This window comes from Gracilinanus agilis, chromosome 2 (assembly GCF_016433145.1).
Source record: "Gracilinanus agilis isolate LMUSP501 chromosome 2, AgileGrace, whole genome shotgun sequence".
In the NCBI taxonomy this organism is placed as follows: Eukaryota; Metazoa; Chordata; class Mammalia; order Didelphimorphia; family Didelphidae; genus Gracilinanus; species Gracilinanus agilis.
In genome coordinates, this window is record NC_058131.1 from 572,482,855 (window position 1) to 572,500,763 (window position 17,909).

Below are 17,909 nucleotides of genomic sequence, written 5' to 3' on the forward strand. Positions count from 1 at the left end.
AAAAATTCTTTCTTTGACAGGCAACCTTTCAGCAAGGCCCCCACTGTTCCAAAGCTAATTTGCCCAAATGTGAATTATGAAGTCATATCAAAGACCCCATTGATGTCTTGCTGTCCATCACCCTGGATACAAGGCCACACAGGATCCCAGGAGGGGCAGAGATTAGAAAAAGGGGCTAAGTCCCGAGGGCAACCGAACTCCTGACTGTAGGCATTTCCTCCTCTCTCCCAAAAGTCAAACTTGCTCTTCCCACCAAAGGAAGCGTACTAAATATGCTTATTTACAACTTTTAAACTGGAAGGAGCCTCAGAATTCATCCAGTCAGTCCCCAAATTCATTTTACAAGAAGCTGAGTCCCAGAGAGAGAAGCTAGATAAAGTCTCACGTGGTTTTACCTAGGCTATCATGAGAAGGGACATGTGGGGAGCATCCTCAAGGAATAATGAATCAACCAATTTTTAAAAGTACTTATTGAGCTCCTGGCCTAGGACAGAATGGGGGCTTAAGAAGAAAACCTGCTACAATGCCTGCCTTCAAGGAATTTAGTCTAACTGTGTTTGAAAGTGAAAACCAACAAACCCTAAAGACTAAATAAAGTATGTGGTTTTTACAAAGTGAAAGTTTGTGGCAACCCTGCATCAAGCAAGGCTATTGGGGCCATTTCCCCAACAGCACATGTTCACACTGTGATTCTGTGCCACCGTGCCATTGATAATTCTCCCAATATTTCATAATTTTTCATTATTATTATATGTGATAGTGATCTGTGACCAGTGATCTTTGATGTTACTATCGTAATTGTTCTGGGGCACCACAATTCCTAAGACAGCAAACTTAATCAAGAAATGTTGTGTGTGTTCTGACTGCTCCAGCAAGTGGCAGTTCTAGTCTCTCTCCCTCTCCTTGGGCTTCCCTATTCTTGGAAACACAACACTTAATAATCCTACGATGGCCTCTAAGTATTCAAGTGAAGGGAAGAATCAATCAATATGGCAAATTTCATTGTTGTCTTCTTTTAAAAATTGCCATAAGCACCCCAACCTTCAGCAACCACCACCCTGATCAATCAGCAGCCGCCAACCATTTGTTGACAGTTCAGATGACAGCATTTTATAGCAATAAAGTATTTCTAATTAAAATATACATATTTTCTTAGATCTAATACTACAATGCACACTTGATAGACTACAGTTTAGTGTTCAGATAACTTTATATGCCCTGGGAAACCAAAAAAATTGTGTCACTCTATTGCAATATTCCCTTTGTTGTGGTGGTCTGGAACTGAACCTGCAATATATCCGAGGTATGCCTGTAAATCCAAAAGGGAGAAATGAATGTGATCTGTAATAGTCAGTGGAAACTTCATAGGAAGATGGCCTTTGCCCTGCCAACCACCCCTTTTTTTCTCCATAATTGTGATTCCATTAGTATAGGGAACTTTGGAGGAGGACATGCAGATAGGAGCCTTCTTTGCAATTTTGAATCTACAGAGTTACCTGAGACACTGAGAGATTAAGCAACTTTCCTAAAGTCACATGGCAAGTAGTTTTAGAGGCAGAATTTAAAGTAAGGTCTTCCTGATTCTAAGACTAGCTTTCTAATCACTATGCCTTTTTGAAAAATAAATTTAGCAGCTTCTGTTTGTGGGCTTTGAAGGAAAAAAGAGAACTTTTCTAGGGTCAGAATGAGGTTAGCTATCCTGCCTCCCACATTTTTAGAGAATGAAACTGGCTTTCCATGTTTTCCCAGCTAGGCCTTGGCTGGGATGGTCTCCAGGCTTGATGCTTGAATTCTCAGTGATCTCAGAGCAGAGAGCACATCCCCAAATAATGGGGTCCTGAAAGTAATGTGGGCATGGGGGTGCTAGAGCAGACTCTAATTTAAGCCAATTATTAAATTTTTAGTGTAAAGATCTGTACCACAGAAGTTGGAAGTCATTATAAACCTGGGCTTGATTTATAGTTTTATTGATTATCTAGACTTTTAAAAATGTTAATGATGCAGATTAAACATAAAGATTTTAAATAAATTAAACTTAAAAATGTGTATGCATACCTTTATCCCACTTCCTCCCAGATCCTGGTTATTAAACATTTCCCAGAATACCCCTGAATTGCTCCATAAATATTATTTGAGTTCAGTAGGGAAGCAGTAGAAAGTTCAAGGTTTAAAGTCATTACCAGACTAGAGGGCCTGGTGGCTTTAGGCTAATAATAATTAAAATAATAAAAACAAATATAATATGTATAATTATATGTATTGTACTTGAGTGTTCAGAGAAGACTGGCACCTCTGCTGTGAGGGCTTACCAAGCCTTTTCAGGGCTTCTTTACATTGTTGGTGTCCACCTTTCATCTCATCCATGGCTCCAAGAAGCTGTAGCATGAGCAGTGGCCACATCCCAGCAAAACCATTTCAGCAGACAGACTAAACCAGGTTGAAGTAACTGACAGGCCTCAAGCCCTCAGTGAGTTAGTAGGGATGACAATCCCCAGTATGTGAAGACTTCCTCTAGTGGAATGGGTGGATGAGAACAATTTGTTCCAGTGGCCATGAAAGTAGCTGAAGCAATGTAGCACTTAAAGCTTGCTCAGACATCAAAGATGCCAAGGTCATCCCCTGCATCCCAGGGCATTACCAGTCATCCTGACACCTGCCTTGCCCCTGGATTTGAGTGATTTTGGAAGAAAGAGTAAGGCTGACAACTTTGGGCCACTCTGCCTCACTTAAATCCAACTCACCCTCAAGTCAAGGCATTACCCTCATTTGTCCTCTTCAGAATGATGTAATAACAGAACATTATCTCATTCGAGGTTCACGTCCTCCCTGAATGTGGGGCTACTTACTGTTTGCAGGAAAGCTCAGGAACTTCTGAGTTAGCCAGTTTTTCCCATCCTGTCCAGCTGACCTACCCACAAAATGCCCTGTTTAATCCTCAGATATGTAGAACCTCAGGAATGGAATAACAAGTACTCATGGCTTTGATCAATCCCTCATTCTGGTCTCTGTTTCTAATCAGACTTCCTGCTTACCCCAGTTCTTTCTAACCTTGACCCATTCTGACTTTCAACACTCCAATTATGACCAAGGATATTCTGGTTTCTCTTTGGATCACATAAATCCAATTATGACCAAAGAGTACTAGGCCTTGTTCAGGTCTTGCCTCTGTTCCTTTTACTCTCTGTCTACCTCTAGAAAAGTCACTAAAACACTCTTGGCCTCAGCTTCCTCAACCACAAAATGAAGAGGGTGGACATGGACACCCTTCTAGCTCTAAGGTCTTTTTTTGTTCCCTCTTGTTCTTACCTCCTTATAAATCTTCCTGTGATTACTACATTCCCCCACCGTGACAAGATCACCTATTTCTTCCTTATGTCCTAGGTGTCCGCTGTGATAGCACGTGTCCTCCAGGTCACTGGGGCCCCAACTGTTCCATATCCTGCAGCTGTGAGAATGGTGGCTCCTGTTCTCCAGAAGATGGGACTTGCGAGTGTGCTCCAGGCTACAGGGGACCCCTATGCCAAAGAAGTAAGGATGATCCCCTCCCTCCAACTTGTCTTCTCTTTCTCAAGTTCTCTACTTCTTGAGAATCTCTCTGCCCAACACTGACAAAGCCCAAAAGCAAGAGAAAAAAAGGAAATTCCATTCAGAATAACTGTAGACAATGTAAAATACCTGGGAGTCTACCTACCAAAATAAACCCATCTGCTATATGAACCCAATTACAAAACACTTTTCACACAAATAAAGTGAGACCTAAACAACTGAAAAAATATTAATTGCTCATGGATGGATGGAGCCAATATAATGAAAATGACAACCCTACCTAAATTAATTTACCTATTCAGAGAATCTCTGCCATTCAGATTCTTAATTATTTTTTCATTTCATTTCATTTTTTTTTAATTAACAAGCATCTATTTTATTTCCCTCTCAACCCCCATTAGGGAAAAGAAAAAACTTCCATTTACAAATTTTCAATCAAACAAAACAAAGCAAATGCCCATATTTTGGCCAATGTTCTAAAATATCTCATTCTGCATCTTGGATCCCTCCCCTCTCTAGCTGTGTCATTATTTCATCATTAATCTTCTCTTACTAACAGCTGGTCGTGGAATTGATAAAGGGTCTTAAGTCTTTCAAAGGTGTCTCTTCAGCATTATTATTATATAAATTCTTCTAGTTCTACTCACTTTATTCTGAATCAGTTCATAAAAGTCTTCCCAGATTTCTAAATTTCCTAAGACACAATAGTACTCCATTACTATTATATATCATAACACGTTTAGCCATTTCCTAATTGACAGTCAACGTCTTTAGTTTCCAGTTCTTTGCCACTATATATGACAAAATAATTTTATATATAAACTCCCTTACTTTTCCATTGAGTCCTTAAGCTGGTGCCCAGGAAGCAGCCCCTCTTTTTTTTTTTTTTTTTTTAATCCCTACCCTTCCATCTTACAATCCATACTGTGTGTTGGTTCCAAGGCAGAAGAGCAGTAAGGGCTAGGCAATGGGGGTTAAGTAATTTGTTCATGGTCAAATAGCTAGGAAGTGGCTGAGGCCAGATTTAAACCCTGGACTTTTGGTCTCCAGGCCTGGCTCTCTATCCAATGAGCTACCTGATTACCCCCCACCCCCAATAGGGTCATTCTTAACAATTTCAGCCCTTAGTTGAGTTTCATTTGTAGGGCTTTCCTAGAAGTTTCATTGCATTCTTGCTTCTCTAGGAATTTCAAAAATGGCCTTTCTAAGGGCATTAATGAAAGGGAACTAAATAGTCTAACCTCTCTAGAGAAAGAGACCCTGTTTACCTAAACTTCTAAACAGATTGGAGATGGGAGATCGGGGTCTCCCCTGACACCAACATCCCTGACTCTGAACTCTCTTGAGTTTTTTTTCTCTCATCACCCTTGCCATGACAGTGGGTATGTGAAGATTGAGGAGAAGAGAAAAAAAAGAGTGACCCAGAGGCTTGGCACAGTTCCTGGCACAAAGAAGGTGCTTAAGAAATGCTTGTTGACATGACTTGACTGAATGCGGTCATTTGAAGTGTCAGGTGAATCTTTGACCTCCATCTCCACTAACCTGCCATCTCTCCATCCCTAACTAGTCTGCCCCCCAGGATTCTATGGTCATAGCTGCAACCAGCCCTGCCCACTCTGTGTGCACAGCAATGGACCCTGCCACCACGTCACTGGCCACTGTGACTGTCTCCCTGGATTCTCTGGTTCCCTCTGCAACCAAGGTACCAAGCATGTGGGGAGGAAAAGCAGCTGGTGAAGGGGGCTGGTGGAGTAGGGGCCTGGTAAGAAATGGGAAGGGTCTGAGGTATGGCTAGGACTTTGGAACACTGGATCCAGAGCTCCATTTTTTTTTCTTTAATTTTTAAACCCTTAACTTCTGTGAATTGACTTATAAGTGGAAGATTGGTAAGGGTAGGCAATGGAGGTCAAGTGACTTGCCCAGGGTCACACAGCTGGGAAGTGTCTGAGGCCGGACTTGAACCCAGGACCTCCTGTCTCCAGGCCTGGCTCTCAATCCACTGAGCCACTCAGCTGCCCCATAAATCTCCATTTTGTACATGACCCCAAGGAGCACTTTAGAGACATAAATAGAAAGAGCCAGGATTTGGGGGTCCCTTACAGGATTTGGGGGATCCCTCTAAGTCTCTCAGAACCTCAGGCTACCCTTTCCTCAGAAGGGCACATGATCTAAGGAAGAGGTTTGAGACGTCAATTTTTCCAGTGCAAGGAGCCCTTTCTATTCAGGCAAAACTTGAACACTTTTATTGACACAAAGAATAATGAGAAAGAGTAAAACACAGTCAAGCAATCTGTAACAACTGAGCATTAAATGAATATATTTATCATCTGCTAATATTTGGTAAGTGCCTTCTCTGTGAAGTAGGTGGGAAATACAGTTACTGACCTCCAGAACTTACCCTTAAATTGGGGAGACTACACACAAACACTTGAAAAGCTAAAGAGTAAACCAGAACAAATGACTTTGACTGTCTCTTCCTCTATAAAATAGAGGGTAAGGATGAACTAGGTTATCTCTAAGGTTCCTTCCAGCCTGAAATCCTGTTGTGGATCATCTAAGCTAATTTCCCACCCACTCTTCTACCATATTTCAGGTTGATGCTCTCAGTGACAGGAAGCTCACTACCTCCTGGGTCAGCCTACTCTATTCATGAATAGAGAACCAAGAGCTGATTCATTAATTCAGAGTATGTAGTCTCATACCACGCATGAGTGAAAAGTTCATCCCTCCATGCTTCAGGGAGTATGTGAAGTATGAGTCCCCTGGGGAGCCGCCATGTCACAATTTCACAGCGCACCCCCTCCCCCTTCCAGGATGACTTAATCATAAGCTGACATTCAGAGGCTTAGTTATTAAACATCAGAGACTTGGCAGTCGATACAGATAGGCTGGGTCTAAATTAGGTCCTAAACAGCCCGAGGAATGTCTCTTGGATCATGCACTGTCTGATTTATTGCCCCTCGCTCTAATGAGTATTTTCTACATATAGATTTAATAGAGTTTACTATTAATGGCAACTGCCCTGGTTAAGTCTCAAACCTTGTAAAAAATTGAACTGACACTTTTTAATGACCCGCTTTCCAGGGGGTTACAAATTACAGACAGTGCTTAGGCAAAATCATTCAACATAGATTAAAGATAACTAGATATTTTCTTCTTCCTCCAAAGCACCTCCCACCCCTGAACTTCCTCTTTACTCAGGCAGTCGACCAATTAATGTATTGGACTGATTATAATACAGACAGCCTTTGAACATGTCTCTCTCATGTTAGGAGGATTTCAAAGCATGGAGCAGAACTAATTGTTTTATTAAGAAAGTGTAATGTTGAATTAGGAAACAGGATCCTTCTAATCTTGGTATTCCTTAGAGTAGAAGGCAAGATGGGTTTCTGCAATCCATCTTGAAAATGCAGTAGAAGAAGCAAAAGAAAAAGAAGATTGGGCCAAGCCTTGTAGTCATGACCTAGTTTTGTAGGAAATGAAGAGTCCTAGTAATGAACATGGGTCATACCCAAGCTCTTGACCACTGTCAGGCCCCAAAGCGGGAGTTCATAGAATCCTGGGATCTTAGAGTTGAAAGGGACCTTTTGGTCCAACTTCCCTGCACTGTAGAAATCTCTCCTGCATCCCCAATTCCTACCTCTAATCAGTCATTGAACAAGCATTTCCTGAACCAACTATGTAGTTCAGTTTTAAAAGAAAGAAGTATGGCGAGGCCTGAGACTTAGCAGATTAGTACAATTTGCTTCAGTCTGGGCCTTGTGGTTTAGTTCTGCTTAGAGGAGGAAGCATGGCATAAGTGGAATGGATTGCTGGGGCAAGAGACCTACGGTCTTCACTCAGCTCTACGTTAGCCAACTGTGTGTCCTTGAGCAAACTATCCCACCCATCTAGGCTTCAACTATGAAGCTAGATCCTTCAAGCTGAAAATTCTCTGAAGGGAAAGTACTGATGGGCCTGGAAAACAGATAGGACCATGTTGATATCAAACTTCTCTTGCCCTCCATGGGAGGTCAGGCTAGGTTTTTGTTTCTCTTCAATTGTACCCAGAGTCAGAAGGAGTCCCTCTGCTTTAAGGCTGGAAGCCAGGTTTTCTGAACTATGTAGAGAAAAGCCAGAGCTCCAAGGGGTGGAGGAAGGAAAAGGAGGAGGGAAGGAGAGGGCATTGATATAGGAAGCGAAGATAGGAAATTACTAGACTCAGCTGGAATGGTAGGAAAATGGCTTCCCCAATCTGAAGCTGAATGTTTTAAAATTCTGGGTTCATCCTTCCTCACTAGGCACTGGGAATCCAATCAACTAATCACAATAAATAAGTATCTGCTAAGTTCCTGGCACTGTGTTAAGCCCAGAGGACTCAAAAAGAGGCAAAAAACACTCCTTGCCTTCAAGGATCTTACAGTTTAATGCAGCAAGGGTAGGAGATGGGATAGTGTAATATTGGAAATTTGGGAGTCCTTGAACTAATTCTGAGGTCCCTGATCTAAACTTCCTGTGGACATTTAGGATAGAGAGGGGAAGCTGGAAATCATTCCCACTCTATATTTGTCTGCCTTTCTTTAGCTATTACCTTCTGCTCTGCCAAATCCCTGCTGCCCCATCCCTGTGCCAGCCTGAGACAGATATTCATTGGATTTCAAACTGGAGGGCTCTTTGAGATTATCTAGTCCAATCTTCTCATTTTATGCATGAAGAAACTAAGGTGAAAGTGACTTGTCCAAGGTCATATAGGGATTAAATGGCAGAATAAAGACTTGACCCAGGTCTTCTGATTATAGGTCACAATATTCTTTCCGTTATGCCATGTCCTTTCTTCTCTTCTTTGGGTAGGCAGAGACAAAAGTAGACAGAAATTCAAGGGACATCCATTAGTCTAACCCTGAGCCTTCCATATTTGACTTATCCTGGGCTAAGAATACTCTGCTTTCTTACACTTGCTCCCCTAAAAATTTCTTGATTGTGTTATAAGATTTACCTTGTATTTTCCATATATATTTATTTTGATAGTTACTTCCCTGATAGAATGTAAGCTGCTTGAGGGCAAAGATTGTTTCATTTTTGTCTTTGTATCTCCAGTATCAGCACAGTCTCTGATATATAGTAGGTACTTGATAAATGCTTGTTTGTTGATTGATGGATGGCTACAATGAATTTACCAATGATGATTTTGAAGGATGTGAAGAACTGTGATGGCAGGGTGGGGACAGTAGTAGTGGTCCTGATGAGTGTTGTGGTGATGATGATGAGGAGGAGGAGGAGGAAAAATGTTTCTTTTGTTTCCAACAAGGTCCTTAGGAAAGGGAAGGAGAGGGAGATCAGGGAGGGAGGGACACGGGCATGTTTATGGCTTGGTCATCACGGGAGGCTGAATTTGATGAGACTTTGGGCTGGGAGCAAGATGAGGTGAGGTCAGTCACAGCTTCTGTGTGCCTCTGCAGTATGTGCTGGAGGAAGATTTGGGAAGGATTGTGCTCAGCACTGTTCATGCTCCAACAATGGAACCTGCAGTCCTATCGATGGCTCTTGCCAGTGCTTCCCCGGCTGGATTGGCAAGGATTGCACTCAGGGTAAGCAGGGCTGTGTTTGCAGCCCCCTCTTCTTCCCCATTTGGCAGTGGGATATTGAGGCCCACCCAGGAAGCCTCAGTCCACACCCTTGGCCCCTCCCCAGTCCCCAAAAGACTACCTTCCTGCAATAGTCTGAAATTGCCTTTTGGAGACACATCCATTTTGCCAGGGTTGAGGTATCCTCTTACTTACTTTTATCTGATGAATACAATCCCATCACCACCTGATGTATCCAGTATCCCCTGAACTGGGAACAGGGCCCTGATCTAAGGGGATGGGTACATTTCAAGGTAGGTTCCCCAAAGAGGGGAATTAGAAAGGCTTCCTTTGGGAGGGGAGGGTTGTCTCCATCAGCTAGGTGGCTCAGTGGATAGAGAAAATCAGGCCTCGAAGAGGGAGATCTTGGGTTCAAATCTGGCCTGAGAAACATCCTAGCTATGTTAACATTGGCAAGCCACTTAACTCCAATTGCCTAACCCTTACCATTCTTCTGCCTTAAAACTGATATATCAACTCCAAGAGGGAAGATAAGGGTGGTTTTTTTAAATAAGTGAATAAAAAATAAATATTTCCTTATATAACTCTGGAGTTTGAAGGGACCTAACATCATCTACATCATACCTTATTATACAAATGAGGAAAATAAGGCCAAATGATTTGTACGAGGTGACAGGGATAGTGAGACAGGATTTGAACCTAGGTTCCCTATATGAAAAGCCTTCTTCCCTTGTCCCCATCCCAGGCCATTGTTAAAAGTGCTGAGCTCCATCCTCAAGGAGACCTACTCGGATGAGGAAACAAAGTCCTTGCCTGGAATAAGTTCCCTAACGGGGTAGAGGTGAGGGGAAAGTCAGTGCTCAGACACACAAAAACCAGAGAAGAGAAGGAATGTACAGTTTATAGAACGTCCAAGCAAGAGTACACGTGTGCCCTGACAGAGAACCTAATGACTTCCTAACCACTCAAGGGATAAGGAATAGAGTACATGCAGAATAGGAGAACATTAATCTCAGAGGATTTGGAGGCAGGATTTAAAGGAGCTGATGTACAGCTTGGTAGAAAGACAAGGAGGTGAGGGGTATTCTGGGTACAAATTAGCTTCCTTACGTTGGAGGTAGGGAGAACCATGCTATGGAAAAAATGAAGATGGGAGACTAGTCTGGCCCATGATATCCTTGTGTCTGATAAGATACTCCCCACTTTCCTACCCCTCTCCCTACCTCCCTCAGCCTCACACTCTGTCTTACATTTTCTCCTCTCTCTCTTGTCTTTTCTACAGCCTGCCCAGCAGGGTTCTGGGGTCCTGCTTGCTTCCACACCTGCAACTGTCACAATGGGGCTGGGTGCAGTGCAGATGATGGGGCCTGCCGATGCGCCCCAGGCTGGACAGGGCTCTTCTGCACCCAGCGTGAGTTCACTTATCTCTTAGAATTACATGCTGGACAGAGCAAGGGAGGAGGGTGGAGAGAATGGGAAGCAGAGGAATGGAGAGTGATGGGGCAGGGAGGAGAATTCAGCTGGGTTTGGGGGAGCCCAATTACAGGAGGTACCTTGAGGGAGAAGGGTTAAACCTTGCCCTCTAGGGAACTTCTTAGAGGCACTATGCCCACTCTCAGGCCAGTGACATCCCTTCCTCCCCCCACTGTGCCTCTGGGGATTCCCTGATCTGCTCTGCCTTTTCCATTGATAGTTCAGGAAATCTATCTCCAAGCACGAGGGTAGAAGGGATTCCTTTGACATCGGGTGCTGATGGAGAGAAACAAAAACCCAGCCTGGCCTCCCATGGGAGGAAGATAGAAACTGGAGCTCAGCATGATCCTAGTCATTGGCACGATGGGTTCCTGGTTAGGGTTCTTGGCTCAAAACCACATGACTGGGTGTAGATGGAGATGAGTGAAGCCCAGACAGTCATAAAATGTCACAGCTTAGGAACTATCTGGTCTAGCCCTGTATTTTACGCCAAGGAAACCAAGGCCCAGAGTCAGACAAGGCTCAGCTGAGTCAACCCTTTCCTCTTCAACCCCCCTCCCAAGTCCTATTAGGAAAGCCTTTGATTTCTAGTCATATGACTGTGTGGCAAATTATAGATAAGATCAAAGATTTAGATCTCTAGGGACTTTCATCTCGTTCTACCCTTTCATTTCACAGATGGCCCAATTTCACCTGGGGCCTAGAAGTAAGTCACTTGCTAAGGGCACATAGGTAGTTTGAAAGCAATTTAAAGTGAAGTCCTCAGACTAAAAATTCAGTGGTTTTTTTTTTTCTACAAAATCCTCTTATCTTCCCTTGTCCCCCCATTCCTAAAATCAGAATAGTCGTTTTCTGCCCTTCTTCACATAATTGTTGATGACCAGTAGAGATAAAAAGGGCTTTGTAATCTGTAGTGCTATAATGATGGAAGTCAGTATTATTCATATTCATGGATTCAGTATGAGATCCAAAAGGTTCCCCTATAACCTGACTCCTGGGAGAAGGAGTCCCAAGGCCAGAGGGAACTGTTGGGGCTGTCGATGTTTTCCCAGGCTGCCCCACGGCATTTTATGGGAAGGACTGTGGGCGCGTATGCCAGTGCCAGAATGGCGCCGACTGCGACCACATCACTGGCAAGTGCTCCTGTCGGACTGGCTTTACCGGGCGGCACTGTGAACAGAGTAAGCTGCCCTCGCCCCTGGCCCATTACCAAGCCCTTGGGAGCCATCCTTGGAGGGAGGTCCTTATAACCCACCATATCCCCACTCCATCTGAGCTCTGCTCATTTCTGAAGCCCTCCCCACCCATCGCCACCTTGGGGTAGGGGGTGGAAGACTGACCTTCTTCAGCAAAGGGGCCTGGGTACTGAAGTCACCTCTTACCATGGTTGCTGACCTCTGGTTGTCTTAACCCTATGATTTAAATAGCCATGTTTCAACCAGGCCTTCAGAGAATGGCTAAAACTCAGGGAAGATGCTAAGATGCACCCTGATCTCAAGTTTCCTCTGGAGCTAGCCATGCACCCCCTCCCTCAGGACTGGGGCTTATTTCAGGGCTCATCACTGCGGAGTGGGTGAGACACAGCCCTGCCTCCCCTGCTGTTCTTATCCTTCTGGTAGAGGCTCTTCGAGAACTCCCTGCAGCCTCCTTGTTCTTCGGAGCATTCCAGCTCTTAACAGAACAATCTCCTGCTTTGTGAGAAGGAGGAGAGCTTGTGTCCACCCACACTAAAAGGTAGAGGAGGGTCAGCTGCTGAAATTGCCGCCCATGTGGGATCCAGAAAGTGGTGTGCTTTCTGGACACAATGTCACGATGCCCTTGGCTGGGATCGAGATGAGGCAGAGGCTGGCTGGCATTCAGGAGGTAGCGAAGGGATGGGGGTGGGGCTAATTGAGAAATACAAGATAGTGCCTGGAGAGGTGAACTTGCAGAGTTCAAAGGTGGCCCTTCCTAGGCCAGTTCTTTCCATTTAGGATTGACAGCCAAAAGAGTTATAACGAACCAGGGTTGAACAGAAAGATAAGATCTTGGGCACCAAGAACCCTAATTCTGTGAGAAGGATTAGGGAGTGCTTCCCAAAGGAGAGGGGGATTACATTACAAAGGCAGAAAAACTGCACTCCTAGAACAGTCTCTGTCTTTGTTTCTCTTCTCTTTGTCTGTATCTGCTTCTTCTCTTTCTTCCACTCCCCACGAAATAATCCAGTTTACAAGCCCTAGTAGCATGTTTAGCCTCTTTCTCTGAGGATCATAAATTATAGTCCAGCCCAGAGGAGAGTAAAATGTCTCATGAAGAATTTGTGATTGTCACCTCTACGATCAGAGGATCATAGGTCCAGGGCTAAAAGAGACCTCAAAGGTAATTTGGTCCAATTCCCATAACATTTTACAAAAAAGGAAACTGAGGCCCAGAGACTAAGTGACTTATCTCAGATCACAGGAGTAATACGATTTGAAGCTATGTCCTCTGACCCCCTATGTACGTAGCACTCTGGCCATTGCCCCACACTGTACTAACTTCCCAACCCCAGCCCCTGATTTGTGTCCCAGCAAGCATCTGCTCCTTTGAATGTGCTTGGGTGGAGTAGGGGGAGGTAGAGGTGTATCTGTCTTATCAGTTCTGTCTGTGCTATAGAGTGTTCCCCAGGAACCTTTGGCTATGGGTGTCAGCAGCTGTGTGAGTGTATGAACAATGCCACCTGCGACCATGTCACTGGCACTTGCTATTGCAGCCAGGGTTTCAAAGGCATCCGGTGTGACCAAGGTAAGACATTGCAGGGTCCCACCAACACGAGGCATGGAGGGGAGGGAGGGCAGGGAGAAGGTTCTAGATTGCATTCTTGTGGCACTAAAGGGATGGGATGGGGGAAATCAAGAAGTAGAAGGCAGTGCCTGGAGAGGTGAGCTTGCAATGTTCAAGGCAGCCCTTCCCAGCCCAGTTCCCTCCATTTAGGACTTGACAGTCAAAAGAGATAGCCTAGTTTGGGGTGGATGGACAAAGAGAAGATGGGAAGAGAAAACAAGGCCCAAGACTGAAAAGTGGGTTGAGGAGTAAACAAACACAGCTAGCACCTTACTGAAGCTTCTAATTTGAAGTGACCGAGAATCCATAACCCCTGATTCTTTAATGAGACTTTATTAGTAGTTATTTAGATGACAAAAGGCAGTCCCATGTGGTAGATAGGCAGTGAATACACAGAGACAGAGAAATCAGCATCACAGATAACCTTCTCCCTTAACCTTAAAGGGTCAATTGTACATCAAAGTCGCGCTTTGGGGATTGAAGGGTTAGCCACTAAATTCATATTTATAATCCATTCTCCATGCTAACAAAAGGGAATTGAAGGACATTTCAGTTTGGGGTGGGGGAATATTAGGATTCTTTTAGTTGGCAGAGATTTTTCCTTACTTATCATATTTGGCTCACAATTTCTGTATTCCATGAGGAGTCTCAGAAGTTGTCGGCGATAATAAGGAAGCCAGTCTGGGATGAAATATTTGCCACAGAAAAGCCAAAGTGAATATTCCCCAAATTTAGAAAAAAGGAAAGTTGCCTGTTTTTCCCCAAGGCTATGATGAACACCCCTTTCCTTTCTTATCATTCTTAATACTTTAAATGACTCACATGGATGATTCATATGATCTTCAGAATGCACCAGAGTTGTAAGAAAAATAAATGGTATTAAGCCCTTTTTTTACAAATGAGGAAACTGAGGTTTAGAGAAATCAAACAACTCATCCAGGGTCTCATAGCCCCTTTGTGGCAGAGCCAAGATAGGATTCCTTGTCTCTTGCCTCTAGGTAGTTTAGCTAAAAATGTTAATAAGGGAAAGATGATTAGTATTTAAAACTCAGAAAAATAAAGATCAAGTTGGGGAAGTTAAGGAGAGAGACAGGGCAGAAAGTGTCTTCTAAGGACTTCTGCTTCATTTCTATACATCTTGTTCCCAGCTGCCCTCATGATGGAAGAGCTGAATCCCTACACCAAGATCAGCCCAGCACTGGGCTCAGAGAGGCACTCGGTGGGTGCTGTCATCGGCATTGTTCTCTTACTCCTGGTCATTGTGGCCCTCTTGAGCCTGTTTGCTTGGCATCGTCGGAAACAGAAAGAGAAAGGCAATGACATGCCCCGAGTCTCCTACACACCAGCCATGAGAATGACCAGCACTGACTACTCTCTGTCAGGTAAGGAGTACATGGGACTGGTGCCGTGTTGGCAGTGGACCTTCCCAAGATTCTCCACACTCCACAAAACCCAACAGAGAGGGAAAGCTAAACAGTTCACAGTTGTGAAACTTCACTTAACAAAAGTAGTCCCAAAAGGGTATGTTTTTCAAGTGTGAGACAGACTGTTGTACTCACAGTCAGGTTTCAGAGTAAGGAGGGAGTTGGCTTAAAGGGATACCCTTGTCTCTCTAAAGAAACTGGTTCTAGTAACTGGGGGTGACCCAGGCTGCTTCAATTGTTATTCATTTCCTCCTAAGATTCTCCCAAAGGAGGAGGAATTGAGACATATTCCAGGAGAGAAGGGAGAGGCAGAGGAGAGGAGTACTAGAACCTGGAATGTTGAAAGTCAGGCAAAGGCTCTTTTAAATTATCCTCTCCCCCCCATCTCTTGCCCCAAAACTATTTCCAGTGGCCCACTTCCCATAACACTTTTCTCCACCAGCCAATCCCAGGTCTCATTATTATGAAAATTCTAGTTCTCTAGTCTCCTGGGGAAGGACATCAAGCCAAATCCCCAGAGGCTAGATCATGGGGCAAGGTGGCCATGCATCCCAGCTGTTCTCATACAGTCTGGGAAAGAGTAAACAAGGCAGTGTCCCATAGGTCACTTCCCTGGCATACCCCTCTCTTTGGTGGGTCCTAGCACTGTCTGAAAGATATTTGGAGCTCCCAGAATAAATGTTCCTCTGAATGGTGCGCATTATATTCAAGGGGAGGGAAAGTTCACTTGAGAGGAGACAGAGCCTTCTGCTTATGGGGAATGATGATCTCAGTCTGGGTCACCACCTCCCATGGAACCGGCTACTTTTCATTCCTGGTATCTGTAGTCCTAGATTTTCCCAATCACCCATGTGCTTTTTTTGGTGTTGTGCAGAGATGGAAGGAAGAGAGAATGGGGAATGGGAAGGGGTGTTTGAGAGACTAGGGTATATCTGGCCTGAAAGTATAGAATCATCATATCAAGTGCATTTAGGAGACTAGAAAAAGGTCTGAGTGTCTAAGGCAGGAGAGAGATGGATAGTTGGCCAGCCTTGATCTCCCTCAAAGATCACCAAAGCTGAAGGGGAAAAAAAGCTGGCTGATTTCATTTTTTCCTTTGATTCAATATAGAAGTGCACAGAAATTGTTACATCTCACCTCTCCCCTCTGCCTCAACATTTCCCCGGACTCTGCTGCTTGTGTTGCCCCAGGTCCTGTCATTCTTCCCCAAATTTCTCCACAAATCCTATCTCTACCCTCTTCCCTTGGTATCTTCACTAGTATCACTGCCCCCAGCATTACTCCAGACCCTGTTGTAATCCTCCCAAGTGTTTCACCTACCCCTCCACCTCTACTGTCTCCCTAGCCCCCTTTCTGCTTCTCTCTTATGTCTCCAACCCCAACTTCTTTTGTTCTTGTTTCAGTCCTTAGCCTGGTCCCTCTTCCTTCAGGATCTGCATAGTCTCTCTATACTATCTGCACCCCACATTCCCTTTAGGGCAGCCAGCTAAAACACACCCCTGTGTTTATACAAAGCCCTACATTTTAATTTGGAATTCACTGAAATGCAAACCTCCACGAGGTGTCAGCAGAGTCAAGAACAGGCTTCAAGTATTCTTTACTCCAAGACACCACAACTCCACACTTGGGTTCTATCAATCAGAGCTTGTTCCCCCAAAATGTCTGGTGACTTCCTAGACTTCTCCATTTCAGTCAGAGCTGCCTTCAGTTAGCTACCCTGCAGTGGGTATCTACGAGAATCCCCCAGAATATTCTTGACCTGCCTCCGTATCCCTTCAGAGCAGGATATAAAGGCACATGGGTTGAGGGTGGGGGGCAGAAGTAGGAAGAGAGGTCTGACATTATACAATGAGAGGCAGATTGGCATGGTGGGTTGAGGGCTGGCCTAGCACTCTTGCACACCTACACTGAGTCCTGCTCCTGAAATATTAGCAGTATGACCACAGGCAAGTCACGTTAAGGGCTTGGGGCCACCAAATAACTCTGGGAAATACACAGATATGTTGCTGATCCATATCAGCGTTTATAAAGGGAGTTCCTCCAGATGTTAAAATTCCAGGTCTAGGAAAAAAACCCAAGTTGTAGCTTTTTCATGCTGCTGCTATGGCTGCTATTCCTGTCTGCTTTCTGGAGGGTAGAAAATAGTTCTCCCACATTCCACTAGGAGGGGATGAGGAATTCTCAAAGCGTAGGAACCCTTGTGATGGACAGGGGAGGGGTGAAGTCATAAGAATGGGAAGAGAGGGTCGGTGCCCATCTATTTCCCCTCTCCCTCGTGGGGATAACTGCTCCCCCCACCCAATACAGTGATGGATTATTCAGATATATTCTCTTCGGTTTTGAGGGGCCTGGTTCTCAAGTAACCTTCCGAGTTAAGTTGAGATTAGAGCATGCAGGCTAATGAGTTATTCCTTCAGGGCTCCAGGCTCCAAGGGCATCCTGGTATCTTCTTCCACTCTGGATAGTCCAGTCCATGTGTCCAAAAGAGGCATTCTGGGGAGGGAGGGGTCTCTATAAATGTCTCTCTGGGAAATCTAGGAGCTTGGAGAAATGTCAGGGGGGGCTGGCAAACTTTTACCAGGCACTCTCGGGTCCTCCCCAAGCCATGCTTTGGTGCTGTGGAGTGTCCCTGGGCCATGGGGATGGGGGTGTTTGTATGACACCTTGTTCTCTTCCCAGATGTGTCTCAAAGTAGCAGCCATGGTCAGTGCTTTTCCAACCCCAGCTACCACGCTCTGGCATGTGGGGTGCCTTCCGAAACAGTCAGTAATTTGGACAGGAACAGCTCCACTAAGGTACCTGTCATCAGATTTCCACTCACCCTGCAACTTCCCCAGTATAGTTTCTCTTTCTTCTTTTAGAAAATTTCTTTTTAGCTTGAGATACACCCCAGAGCTCCTCATCTCTTTTGGGCTACATGTAGCAAAAAGTATAGGCAACATGTAAACATCTACAGGAATCCGAGGTGTCACAGGTAACTATTAGCTGGTTAGCCCCATTGACTGGCGCACCATGATAAATTCCAAATAGCCAGGCTCAAACTTTATTTCCCCAACCCCAGTTAGTGTTCCCAAAAGGATAGGGTAAGAGTGTGAATGGC

At 44.6% G+C, this 17,909-nt stretch overlaps 1 protein-coding gene across 2 annotated transcripts in view; it reads left to right on the forward strand.

Annotated features, from left to right (window-relative positions):
• The window catches only part of MEGF11 (multiple EGF like domains 11), a 317,433-nt gene that overhangs the window by 285,491 nt on the left and 14,033 nt on the right, over positions 1 to 17,909 (forward strand). The window contains exons 11-18 of one of the 2 annotated variants that reach the window (XM_044662411.1): positions 3,382 to 3,528; positions 5,114 to 5,248; positions 8,985 to 9,113; positions 10,393 to 10,521; positions 11,636 to 11,764; positions 13,218 to 13,346; positions 14,534 to 14,767; positions 17,489 to 17,604. In XM_044662411.1, the coding sequence (XP_044518346.1) occupies positions 3,382 to 3,528; positions 5,114 to 5,248; positions 8,985 to 9,113; positions 10,393 to 10,521; positions 11,636 to 11,764; positions 13,218 to 13,346; positions 14,534 to 14,767; positions 17,489 to 17,604 (1,148 nt within the window). The remainder of the gene's footprint in view (positions 1 to 3,381; positions 3,529 to 5,113; positions 5,249 to 8,984; positions 9,114 to 10,392; positions 10,522 to 11,635; positions 11,765 to 13,217; positions 13,347 to 14,533; positions 14,768 to 17,488; positions 17,605 to 17,909) is intronic. The other variant, XM_044662412.1, reaches the window with a different exon arrangement.